The following is a 13,208-nucleotide window of genomic DNA, read 5'->3' as shown; positions in this document are numbered from 1 at the left end:
TGCTGATTTTGTGCATGCAGGTATGATTGCAAATCACAACTGATCAGTCAGGCACTTCTGACAGTAGTCCTTTGGTTTCAAGGACACTGAATGTTGCCTTTCAACCTTTCCATGCTGTATTTTGAGATAGGTTGAAGAAGGGGTTTAGTGATAGTTTTAGGAAAAGTACGGAGTACTTGAAGAATTATGGGGGAAGTGAATTCAAGATAATGATGCAAATTGGTATCCTAATGTCTGGAGAAAAAGCCTGTACTAGCAAGATGGTGAACAGAAGTACCAATAAGGCTTAGAAAAGTATTTTTTTAGCTGTCAAGAGCACTTCAAGATGTGAACAGTTTCATTTTTGAGCTAGGTTGAGTAATAGGTGAGTGGTAGTGATTTCTATGGCAGTAATAATCAAAGTTTTGCATAATTTCATCACAATCAATGATGGTTATGCTTATGGCTTCACAACATTTATGGTAAGGTTTTCATGCCTTCTGTTTTATTTCATTTTGGTATTACACTTTTACAAATGATGCTATTCATTACATGCTTCCATTCATGATTTTTTTAGGAATATGGCATATCTTCTAGTGGAAAAAACAAAGGGAGGTAGTAAATTCTGTTTGAGCTAATGGTTTAAAATCTATCTGTATCAGGTGTCTCAGAATTGGAGCAAAAATTTATAGATCAAAATTTATAATAGACTGTAAAATCTGTGTATTCTTTGATATTTGTTTAGAGTAAGTTGTTCTAGCTGATAAAAGTCTGGGGATGTAGAAAAACCAAACAGATATTACACCTCTGACAGTTTTCAGTCTCTTTGATCAAATGTCTCTTTGTTCTCTGGAGGACCTCTTGATCTCTATTAAAAGGTGTGACAGGCTTGTGAGTGTTCTCTGTTTTCTTTCTCAAGGGGACAGACACCAGCAGAGTCTGACTTCCAGCTGTTGGAGATTGCCCGTCGGCTGGAGATGTACGGGATACGTTTGCACCCAGCCAAGGACAGGGAGGGGACAAAAATCAACCTGGCTGTTGCCAACACAGGCATTCTGGTGTTTCAGGTTAGAGCATGATTTTGTACTTCATAAAGCAGAGAGATTTCTGACAGCAGTAAGAATTCAGGAACTCAGCCATGTCTACAAGTATTCAGTTGGGAAAATACAGGAACTTCCAAAATTTTTCTAAGAATTATCTTCAACCTGTTAGGGCTGCATTGGAACCTTTGCTTCCAGGGCCTCCTACCTTATGTGCATGCACAGTGTGGAGCTCCATCTGCATCCACAATGTGCTGTTCAAGATGCAGACTGAGCTGTGGCTCACGATTTGCAGGTTGGTCATGCTGACTTCTCCTACATGTAGGAGCAGATAGGTCTTGCAGGGCTGGTGCATGTTAAATGGGTGAGAAGCAGAGACAAGTAAAACAAGAGACAGCTGGAGTCCATGCAGAAGGATGAAGGCAGTCAGTATAAGCTCTCTGTAGTGTTACTTCTTCAAAGTTTTCACAGTTTTCTTGACCAGCCTTGGCCATTGTATCTTTGCCGAATCCATGGATCTTACTTCTTTCTTTTAAAGATCCAAACTGTTTTCCTTCTATTTTTTTTCCTCTCCTTTCCTGCTGCAGTCATTCTAGTACATATTCATGAAACATCATTAGTAAATTTGTCAAATTCTCATTCTGCAGTTCCCCTTATGTAAATAACAAAATTGGCTTTTACAATTGTGAAGCTACAGGTAGTCAGCTGGTGTCAGCTGCTTTCACTTTAGATGCTTACCTGACTCTGTGCTAAAAGCAGTAAGTAAGCTGTTCTTTAAAATATCCCTTTTTACAATTGTCAAAAAGACTATTCATTTTAACTGTTTTACTCTAATTAAAATACTAGTGTTTTCAGCCTTACAAAGTACTTTGAGTCCTTTCATAAAGAAAAGTAACAGCAACAAACAAGCCCAGAAGTGTCTGATCCAAATGCTCTGAGATTTAAAAATACCCAACCAAACACACAGCCAAAAAGAGGCAACAAATTAAAAAGATCCCTGATCAACTAAATGAGTTGGTAGTAGAACCCCAAAACTGAAGCATAGGTTGAAACATGAGAACACTAGGACATTGTTAGAAATGCACATAACTCAAGCAAATGTATGTTCAGGCCCTTCCCCTGCTCCCCCACAGCATTTTCATCAGCTGAATTAATGAACTGCCAAGCCTTGTAAATTAAGGCTGTCTTCAAGGTGAAAGTGTGTGTCCACAGGGAGCAGCACAGACCTCAGAGTCCCAGCACGCAGCTGAGATCCTGCTGTGAAGTGTAGCTGCGGGTTGATGGCCCAAGGCTTGATTTGACAAGGTCTGAAGTCATGTCTACTCAGCCTAATGTGTTTGGGACTTTCAAAACAGTTTTGTTTTGTTTTTAAAGTTTCTGAAATATTGGAAATTTTACTGGGTGAAGCTCCAAGACTGAATGCTGAAAGGGAAGTTGGGCTTTGACCTGCTGGAGTCTGCTCAGCAATTGGCGTCTGTCAGTAGGCTTAGGGCTTCCTTCAACCACTTCATAGGTCAAGAGCTAAGTTGTTATTTTTATTTTGGTTGTAACTGATAGAAATTGAAATATGAGGATCTCATTAGAATGACCCCAATGAAAATAAAAGTTCACTCACAAATGGCATAAGCTGTAGTCAGACTTACTTTAAAGTCTGCCATTTATTTAGAAATCAGTGTCAGTGCTGCTGATTATTTTAAGGAGATTAATTATGTGATTCTTAGACAGCTGGTTGACTTAGCAGAGATCATTACACTGTCATTACTCCTACAGCTGTCTGGTGATGGTGCCCAAATCAACGTGGGTTTCTGCTTTTAGCAATCCTGTAGTAGTTCTCTGAAACTTCTGTGCTGTGTTCTAGGAATGTTTGCATTGAAGTCTTCATTGAACAAACTGCTGGAGTGAATATTTTAACATAGCACCTCCAATACCTGCTGACATAGATTAAAAATGAAACTTCTGGAGGGTAGGGGCTAATGATGTAGTGGCTGGGAGTTGGAGTATTATAAAGACAATTTCCTTCTTGCTGTTTGTTTATGGTATTGGTTGCTTTTTCCCAGAAAATCATTTTGTGGCTCTTCAGAGACAAATAATTTGTTTAGATTGCTTTTGCTTCTGGTGGTCCTTATAAAAGCTCAAAATATGCAGTGTTTTGTACTTCCAATACAAAACCTGCAGTTGCTTTTTTTTCCCCACAGTTAAGCAGTATTTAAAGAGATATTTATTTTGCCCTGTAGACGTAAAAAGAGGGAGAAAATCTACTTCATCAAAGTGAGGTGATGTGTCTGGATTCCCTACATTCTCTGTCACTGGTGGAAATAGAGTGAGGCACCTTTGGAAGCTGATTTAGTCCACAGAAAATCTTGAGTCTGCATAGTAGCACAAGATAGCAAAATCTGGTCCACCCTGTCTTGTGCAATGATACTGGCTTGGATATTTCCACAGAAACTAGTCCTGTATTGCAAGGGTTTAACCCTAAGTGCCTGCCTTCAGTCATTGCACCAGATGTTTATGGTTTGCATTATCAGAGGATGAGTTATAAGAAATTTCATCATTTCAAGTTAAGTGAACAGATGATTAATTTATGACAAGCTTCTTTAGTGGTTTAGATTTTTCCATTTGGATCTGGAATGATTAAACCCAGCTGGCTTTGTTCTCTGTAGGGTCACACCAAGATCAATGCCTTCAACTGGGCTAAGGTTCGGAAGCTGAGCTTCAAGAGGAAACGTTTTCTTATCAAACTACGGCCTGATGTGAATGTAAGTCCTTGGTAGGAGTTGTTGAACTTGACAGAAGGTTATTTGGTAAATGTCTACTCACAGATCACACGTGGTTTTTGTCAGCTTATGAATATTTTAATTGCTTATGCTCACTGTCAGTCCTGTGCAGATCAACCTGGCATCTCAGGTGAGCAGTCCTGGCAAAGGACATGTAAACTGAGTCAGTCAGAATAGAATGTCTCAGAGTCATCTTCTGGCTGCAACTCTGGTACTGTATCATCAATTCTTAAGGTATAGCATGTAATCAACTTCTTCTCATTAACATTCAAACCACTGCTTTATCTCTGTCATATTTGCCAATGAAAGGAAGTTTGAGCAATAGCTTTGATACTGACAGGCAGACCAGCAATGTCTCAACGTTAGAAGGATAGAGCCTCTTAAGCCTGAAAGCCAATAAGTTGGGAAGAAGCTTTTGGGGTTTTTTTTCTTTATTCTTTTTTCTTTTTTTAGCATAGCTCCTAATTTGTCAATGCATTTCTCTAATATATGTTGCTGCCCAGCTTACATTGCAAATGCTATCCCAATTTTCAGAGTTCATTCCAGGACACTCTGGAATTCCTTATGGCCAGTCGAGATTTTTGCAAGTCTTTCTGGAAGATCTGTGTGGAGCATCATGCCTTTTTCAGGCTTTTTGAGGAACCTAAACCAAAGCCTAAACCTGTTCTTTTTTCTAGAGGTTCTTCATTTAGGTTCAGGTAAGACATGCATTCTTTCCACCTTTGTTGCCTCTCCATTTCAAAATCACATCCATAATGGTCTAGGATTAAACCTGTTATTTTCAGCTCACCTTTTTTACCTTGTAGTTTGCTCCTTTATATTTTCCATTGCATCTTCTCAGCCAGAACAGTGCAAAGAACACTGTAGGGGAAAACCTTGCATTAATTTTGTGGCAGCTGTTGCAAAGTAGCTTTCTGGAGGTAAGATATGAAGTATGTAGGGTCGAGCTGGTTTTGCACAAGAGAATTCACCTGTGTCCTCAGCAACACTAGCTAGCAATTTCTGGGGATTCTTTGAATCCTGTGCTCCTAGGATGGGGTCTTTCCTGTGTTTCAGAGTAGAGATTGTTGCATGTCCCTGTGATAAACCCATATTTGTGTAGTTAAAAGCAATGGCTTTATGCTCACAAAGGATTTATGTGACATGACCACCTCTGCTAAGACCAGGTATACCTGTGATATTGTTAGACCTGTAGGAAAGCTTTCAATAGTTGAGTTATTGTTTTGGTTTTTGTTTTTTTTTTTTCATTGCACTGGCAGAAGCATTATTGTAGATATTGCATTGTGTATGCCAGGGGGAAATGCTTTTATTCATACAGTTTATTTTGTTTGTGAAGCTGATACAAGCTGTACAGCCAGAAGCGCTCTTTGCTGAGATGAATGATGCACTCTAGATGCCTTGCATAAGAACACAGTGTATATACAGCCATTCTGACTCTCTTTCCACTTTGTTTGCTGCCTGCAAAGTAAATTAACGTGGAAGGACCTATGTTGGGTAAACAAACTATAACTTGTTAAGTTTCTGCCTGAAGTAAATGGAAAACTGTAGGTGCATTCAGCTTACCTCAGGCTTTGGAAAGCAGGTTTTGGCTACATCCTCCACTCACTGTGATCTCTGTTACTACATTCAATAACCTTTTCCAGTCCCTGAAAGCCTCTAATGAATTGGAAGAATTTGGCTCTCAGTTGAGCATTCTTGAGGTGTGGGTTTCCTGTGCTGCTTTCAGTTTGCTTTGGAGATTATAGCTTTGCACAATAAACAGTGCTGGGCTTTCTCACTACCTCACACCCTGTTGCAGAAGGGTAGAAAGGGATTTCCAGCCTAAATCTCTGCAAAAAGGTGTGCTTTATAGTAGCAACCAAGGAATGAAGTAGATGTCAGGGGTTTTATCTTGTTTCCAGGGTTTACTAATATCAGATAAGGCTAGTATTTGACTAAAAAGGATTCAATAATATATTAATTCATTAAAGGAAAACTTAACCCCTCTTCATTTTCCATTGTAGTAACTTCCCAGTAATGTAGTACCCTATAGGGTCCAAAAAGCTGAATTGAAGCAGTTCTGAAATGGCATCAAAAAGTAGCTCCATAGCAAAAAAAAGAGGCAAGTAACATGCAAAATGGTAAAACTCTGTGTGTATCTGACCAGGTCCCCTTCTGTATGATCTTAACATGAGTTTCTGCTGATAGTGCCAAATACTTTTCTGGTTGCTGTGACTTAATATGCAAGCCAAATACAAGGTTGTGATGACCAGGTGGTATATTGTATTAAGTACTTTAACTCTGGTTTTCTTCCAGTGGTCGGACCCAGAAGCAAGTTCTTGACTATGTTAAGGAAGGAGGGCACAAAAAAGTGCAGTTTGAAAGGTGAGAGGAAATAAATTTATTATCCCAATATGTTAAAATCCAAGAAAAGTCATGGTTTCCAGTTAGTTATAGTCTGAGATCTTGGCACCAGTCCAAGGAAAAAAATTCCTTCTCTGCTGGTTTGACTGTTTATCACATGTGTAATATCCCGTGGTCCTGCATGTTTTGGCAAAAGTTTCATAACTTATAGTTCACTTAAAATCAGTAGTCTTCAATCTGTTTTTCAGCAATGAACATCCTGCTATCACAGGTAACTTTCTCCCAATTTGATTTGCACCCTCTTTGTTGGGATGTGGTTAATGTGTGTGAACAAACATATTCAGCTCAGAGTAAAACTGAACATAAGAAAAAGTACATCCAAGCTCAAGGGAGAGGTCTCCAGGGAAGCTGAAAGTCTTCTAGCTTGCCAGAGCAGTTCTGTCTGAACTCATCATGCTCATGGTGAGCTGAAAGTAATGACCAAAATGCCACAAAGACCGTGCCAATAGCTCATTGCTTATGATTCATGCTCACCTGTTAGACCATTTTTGCTTCAGTGCTTCTCCCTTTTCTTACAGTGATATGTTTGCAACACATATCATATTAAAATTTTACAGAAAGGAAGGAATGTTAATCTGTTTTGGAGCAAAATTTTATGAAAGCTGTTATTCAAAGGTTTTGTTTTAAAAGCGTGTCTCTTGATTCCTGTTTGTAGAATAAAAAAACTGAAATAGCTCTTTATGTGATTTTCCTTTTATCTCCAGGAAACACAGCAAGATTCATTCCATCAGGAGTCTGACTGCACAGCCTTCAGAACAGCATACAGAGGTGCCAAAACAAGTCAGTGATGTTGATGAAAACCTGGAAATTAAATCCTTTGAAACATTTCTTGTTAGATTACCCTCCCCTGATTGCTGTTTTAAAACCCTAGGAGCATAGTTTTCTGCTTGCTTACCATTTAGCTGGGAGCTAAGGAGCCCTGGGTGTCATAAGCTTTAGGTTCTGCTGAGTGAAACAGCATTGCTTTCAGACAACCAGACAAATATAAATAGTGAGCTTGTCTGAGCTGTACTAATCACCATCTGAAAAATTGCAACCCTCGGTGTTGCTGCCAGGGTCCTTGGTTGTAGCTGGCTATTGCATCTGGGGAAACTGTAATTACTTTTCTTTGCTGAGAGGTCTTGGTTGCCCGTTTCAAGGTGTTAGGTTAGTGTTAACCAGGTATTAACCAGGGAAGGAACAATTACTTCCTCAGAAAAATTGCACCTCTGGCCTTCTAAGCCATTAGCTCTGGCAGATACCATATGTATTTATCTCATGCTGACAGCTGCTGTGTGCTGGAGTTCACAAGTCCAGAAGCCCAGTCAGTAGTGGTGAGGCTGCAGCAGCTGCAGGTTCCCAGGTCCCAGTAGGGCTGAGCATGTATTCACTATAGACACCCACCACGTGAAAGCACACATACAGAGCATGAGCACATAGCCACACACATGTAAACACAGAAAACAGCACTCCCACAAGCACAGCCAGTGCCAGTGGCCTCACCCTCTTGCAGTCTTTGGCTCTGGTTTCTCCAGTTGCTGGCATCCCAAACACACCAAACATGTGGGCTGATGGCTCTCCTGGGACAGCCTCCAGAGGAGGCAGGTCAGGAAGCTCCATTTTCCTGACTTGGTTGTTGTGGTTTCTCCATTTGCCAGTGTTTTCTGTGCTCATCTGTGTCTATGGAGGTGAACCTTTGATCACACAACCTTATGTTAGGTAGAGCTTAAAATGTCAGGAGCAAGCTACTAGGTTAATGCATTTAAGAATGCTACCAGAAGCTTCACCTTCTATGCATCACCTCCTTTTGATATTCACAGGCTCTCTCCTTTCTGCAAGTTTAGGAACTTCAGAGAATTTTGTTATAGATGGAGCCCATTTCAAATAGCTTGTAGCATTTTAATGTTGCTGAGACAAGCTCAGGTAGATGGAGCATGGCTGCTGGGCAGATGTCTGCAGAAAAGCCAGCCTATGAACCAGTGGCAGGTATGCTCCAGGGAGTGAATGTAGGGTGCTCAAAAGCCCACACATGACTTTTTTAGTGTATCTAAGTAGGCTATGCAGAATTTGGTTTATGTTTTTATCTTTTCCTTCAGGTTCTCAGAGTAGTGTGCACTTGTTGGATGTTTTTAGAGTGTTAGTGGCTGCCTTATAGCATGGAAACACCTCAAATACCCCTTTTTGCACTATCACTGCACTGTATGCCTTCTTTTCCCTTGTTTAGCCTATGATTTTTTTCTGTTCTTGCAGATCAGAAACCTCATTTTTTTTTCTTTTTTTTTTTAAATTCCAATTAGTTTTAAGACTTGGGTTACCTCTTTTCTTTCCAAGAGACTCCTATGTTGCTGCAGATGTGAAATTCTGGTGTGTAATTACATGCAGCCTTTTCCCTCTGGCTCCCATCCCTCTCAAACCTCTCCCCTCCCATCCTCCCTCCCCTTTTGTCCTTCCCTTTGTGTCTCCCTTGCCCTCCCTCTATTATCTTTCCAGACTGCTAGAGCCTATGGAGACAGCAATGATGCTGCAGCAGTGCAGAGCTGCCGGCAAGGGAAGGAGTTGAAATCTTCAACAGAAGACACTGGACAGCACAAGAGCCCTTCCTTGAAGAAGAGTCCAAAGGAAGGCAGAAAGGTGGATGGAGCAGTGGTCTCAGCAGTGGAGGAAGAAGAGGAGCCTGCTAAGGATAGGATGCAGCAGAACAGACCTCAATCACAGCAGCCAAGCACAGGTCCAGCTTCCAGGGCTGCTCATGGCAGCAGCACCTCCATTCCTTTCATTGACTGCAGTGATGTAGATAGCGAGTATGATCTCCTCAGAGGACAAATAACCCGGTCATATTCCCAAACAAATGACAACTATGAGGGTGATTTGACCAGTGGTGCCTATATTCACTACAGAGACGAAAATCGCAATAGAGCTAGATATAGGGACTCCTCAGCTTCTCTAAAGTCTTCCCAGTATGTCTCAGAAGAGTACCTTGATGATAACACAGCTAATCTCTCCTTCTACACGGGGGGAAGCCCCAGGATGCCAAGGCATAGCTCTCTGGTTGATGAAATGTTCCGAGGGCCGGGAAGCCGTAGCCCGCTGGCCACTCCATTGCCTCCCAGCAGCAAAGAGTCCAGCCCTAACATGAGCCTGAGTAGAACTGGCTCTCAGGGCTATGTCTCAGAAAATGGGCACGACTGCAGGGTGAGAACTGGGGAGGAGGACAGCCATGCCACCAACTGCCATGGCTATTGCAGATATTCTCCGGGTTCTCAACGGCCTCGTGCACAGAAAACCCATAATCTCTGCAATAAGTCAGTTACAGATCCATTTATCCTGAGCCAGATATCCTCAACCCCTGGGCAGGAGTATAGATCAGAGAGATACTGCAAAGGAGGTGGGGTGGCTAAGATGTCTTCTCCAGAAGGCAAAATGATGGCCAATGGTATGGCAGCTGGGGCACAGTCAAAGCAGAGCCCAGTGATGCAGTCGCTGCGTGCCAGTGGCATGATGGATCACATGGCTGCCATCCAGATGATGGAGGGCTCCACCAGCAGTGGGACAGAATCCAGTGATTCTGACTCAGAAGTCATTAATCCCTTCACTCACCCCCTGGTGTTTGGAAACCCCGTTGTGCTGAGCTCCTCTCCCATGCCTAGAAATAAGTACTCCTTTGGAAGCCTTCAGCTGGATGAGGAGGTAGAGGAGGATGTGTCTGTTGGCCTCAGTGATGAAGATGGTGTGCAGGTCTTCAGCTGCTAGGCACCAGCGTGTGTGAGACCAGGGGATACTGTGATTGCTCAGCGGTATGGTTGCATTTCCTGGGGCTTATGATGAGTGGCTGGTGATAATTTCAAGTGCATGGGCTATTTCAGACATTATTGTTGTGCAGGCCAGCCAGAGGGAAAGGATGCTAGAACACAATAGTAAGTCTGAGTGATGCTTAACAGTTTGAATCTCCTCTGAAAGGCAGGAGGAGAGGAAAATGATTACTGATTTAGGTACCTCTGTAAGACTTAATAACTCTCTCCTCTTCTTTGTGTGAAGTCTTGTTTTAGATACATGTTGTAGCTGCTTTGATATTTGACTAGTTATTTTGACAAAACAAACAATCAAATCAAGTAGGTACATTGTGCTCTTTTATATGTCTGTTACAATCTTCTCTCCATATAAGGAGAGCAACTTACGAGTGCCTCAACAGAGTTAGGAGAAAAAAAAATTAACTTGCAGCCAAATGCAGGCAGGTTGATATTCAAGACCAGGACTTGATGAAATCTTGAAATATGCTGGAAATTTTTTTCATAGCAAGAATGTGTCTGATCTCCTCTTCTTCATAACTCATTTTATAATCTGATGAACTGAGGGTACAAATCAGGCATGTATAAAATTTCAGTATTGTCTTTTTCTTCAGTGGGTTAAACAGGGTGATTTGGTGATGGAGATTTTGAAACGCCAAACTCTTCCTTGGGCAAGAAAAAGAACAGGATGAAAGATAAAATTCAAGTGAAAAAAACTTTGATCAAAACAAGCTCTAATGAAGAGTGATATGAGTATTACTTGCAAGGCAATCCTTTCTATGTTTTATCAGTTAGAGATATATTGCAAGAAATTTTTTAATTGCTTATACTTTCAGTGAAATTATTACAGAGACATTTAAGTTCTGTGGTGGGTGGTTTGGAGATGGTAGCTGTTTTATTTTTTGCTTTGATCACAAAAAATCTTTATCTGTGCAGGATCCAATTACTCTGTCACAGGCTACTTTTTTAGTAGTGCCACCTCAGAAATTTTTCATCCCCTGACAAGAGAATGATAGGAGTAGCTGTGCTCCAGGGTGATGGTCTTCTGTTCTATCCATAGAGTGGATATGGGCAGAAGGACAAAGAGACTAATTCTGTGTATACTTCCTTTTCACAGGCTAGAACTGTTGAGAATTAAGGTATCCTAATAAAATCTGATGTTAGTTTCTCCAAGTTAAGAAAGAAAATCCAGATGAAAGGTCCTCTTTATGGAAACTGTTCTACAGTTACTAGTGCTGGGAGACAAGATGTGCTCTTTATAATTGGCCTTATTTTTAACTTTTATATATTTTTCTTGTGGAAGAATGAAAATAAATCCCAGAATTTTAACTGATGAACAAGAGCATTGACTGAACTGCAGGTCACTCTCAGTGATCTGCATCATGCAGTTCATGCATGCAGCAATGATTAATCCATTCACATAAGTACTGATGAAAAAGTTACAGGACTTTGTAAATTTAGACAATATAAAAATTTTCAAGATTGTTTTTACAGAAATTATAAAATAAGAAGTCTTTTTAATTTTTCTAATGCCTTGGTCTATGCACACTTTAACAAAGTTTAATCTGAGTGAAGGATATTTAAAAATATACCTAGTATATACCTAGTAGTTAGACATGTGTTGTTATATTCTGTTTTGAAAGTAAAATATATCTTTGTGTAAATATAAGTATTAACTCTCTCACCTCCTTTAGAGTGTTGGCATTCTTAGAGATTAGATACGTCATTCTTGAACAGGAATCATTAAAAGCATCTCTTTAGATACTGATATTTTGGGGACAGGGAATACTCTCATTTATTCCTGTAGTTAAAAGCATGAGTCTACAAACAGTGAGATTGATAATTAGGGAAAAGCTTGCTTGTATATGATTCTAAAAGAGGACGGTTTGTGTTTTGGATTTAGAATAGCTGTAAAATAATTGCCTTGAAGTTCACAATATATAAGATGAAATATAAGTAGTTGAAGCTCGCATCAGCAAATAGTGTGAGCATGGAGAGGTGGGTGCATGACTCTTCTTTTGATTTATTTTTTATTGCCTGTGCAGCAAAAGTATCAGTAGGTATAAAGTAAAGTAATAGCAGTTTGGACAGATAAATTAATTGCTTCATTAGCCAGTAAAATTAGAGTTCAGGTAATGAATTTTCAGCAAAAGGATTTGCAGTCATTTCTGCTACTTTAAAAAGTGAACAGATTTCACATTCACTTTGTATTTAAATGAATATAAAATTTTATAAGTAGTGTTTGCTGTTTTGCATCCTTTCAGATACTGTTTCCAGGCCTGATTCTTCTCTCATATGCCTACAAAGACATTAAATTTTAAACTTTTTAAGAACAGACCCACTGGGTAGCTGGAGTTAGCCTAGTTGCTAATAAAGTATCTCAACAGCTTTTCTTTTCCCACTTCAATATTATCCTCAGAAATGCAATATGAGGAGTCTTCTGTCTTCTGGCATTTTTTCAGCTTTGAATGGTGAAGTAGTTGTTGTTTCAACACATGGAATTCTTCCAGTTAAAAGAAGTAAAGTTTATAAACTACATAGGAAATAATTTCATTTAGGATTAATTACTTCTGCAGCATTCTAATGCCAGTGAAGCTCCGTTTAATATCAGCTGACAAGGTTGTAATTAAAACAGCCTGTGGGCCAAATTCCTCCACCAGACATGTGGTTCATGTCTGAGCCCTTGCCAAGAATGGTGAAGTGAGAAAGGAGTTTTAAACTTACATTTTAAAATAGGATCGGGCCCCTTAGAGTTCATCTGGGAATTTGTTTCTGTGGGACAATCAAAAGGACCTTACAGAAAAAGAGCAGAAACCTTTAGGGCAAGACTGCAAATGAGATGAGGTGGAGGAATTCTTGCCCTGGCTCACAAAGTGCTCATGGCAAGAGGAACTTGTCAGTTCTAGTTTGTTGTTTATTTATTTATTAATCTGAATACACTTATTAACAAACATTTATTAATCTGAATACACTGGACAGCAGCAGTGATCTAAGCATACCTTTGTCTCAAGTATAGCAGGTAGTTACAGACAGAGTAACTACCAGATTCTCCCACCAATTCCAGTAGATTTTAGAATGTGGCTGATGGTAGTTTTGATTCACCATTCTAAAATTTTTATTGTCAATAATGAACTTTTCAGTCCCAAACTCAGCAAGTGCCCAGATATCCTTGGGCAGTTGGTACAAATGAGGCAGCTGAGTCCCAGTGAGATTGAGCATCTATGTCCACTCTGAACTGTGTAGTCCTG

The 13,208-nt window shown here is 40.1% G+C and overlaps 1 protein-coding gene across 5 annotated transcripts in view; it reads left to right on the top strand.

Moving 5' to 3' along the window:
• The window catches only part of FARP1 (FERM, ARH/RhoGEF and pleckstrin domain protein 1), a 201,341-nt gene that overhangs the window by 146,035 nt on the left and 42,098 nt on the right, over positions 1-13,208 (top strand). For 3 of the 5 annotated variants that reach the window (XM_054655036.2, XM_054655035.2, XM_077173546.1), the window contains exons 8-13: positions 899-1,046; positions 3,680-3,775; positions 4,328-4,491; positions 6,089-6,157; positions 6,901-6,976; positions 8,666-8,903. In XM_054655036.2, the coding sequence (XP_054511011.2) occupies positions 899-1,046; positions 3,680-3,775; positions 4,328-4,491; positions 6,089-6,157; positions 6,901-6,976; positions 8,666-8,903 (791 nt within the window). The remainder of the gene's footprint in view (positions 1-898; positions 1,047-3,679; positions 3,776-4,327; positions 4,492-6,088; positions 6,158-6,900; positions 6,977-8,665; positions 8,904-13,208) is intronic. The other 2 variants (XM_054655038.2, XM_054655037.2) reach the window with 1 other exon arrangement.

Source organism: Agelaius phoeniceus, chromosome 2, assembly GCF_051311805.1.
Source record: "Agelaius phoeniceus isolate bAgePho1 chromosome 2, bAgePho1.hap1, whole genome shotgun sequence".
Lineage (NCBI taxonomy): Eukaryota > Metazoa > Chordata > Aves > Passeriformes > Icteridae > Agelaius > Agelaius phoeniceus.
This window is presented reverse-complemented; position numbering and strand designations above follow the sequence as displayed.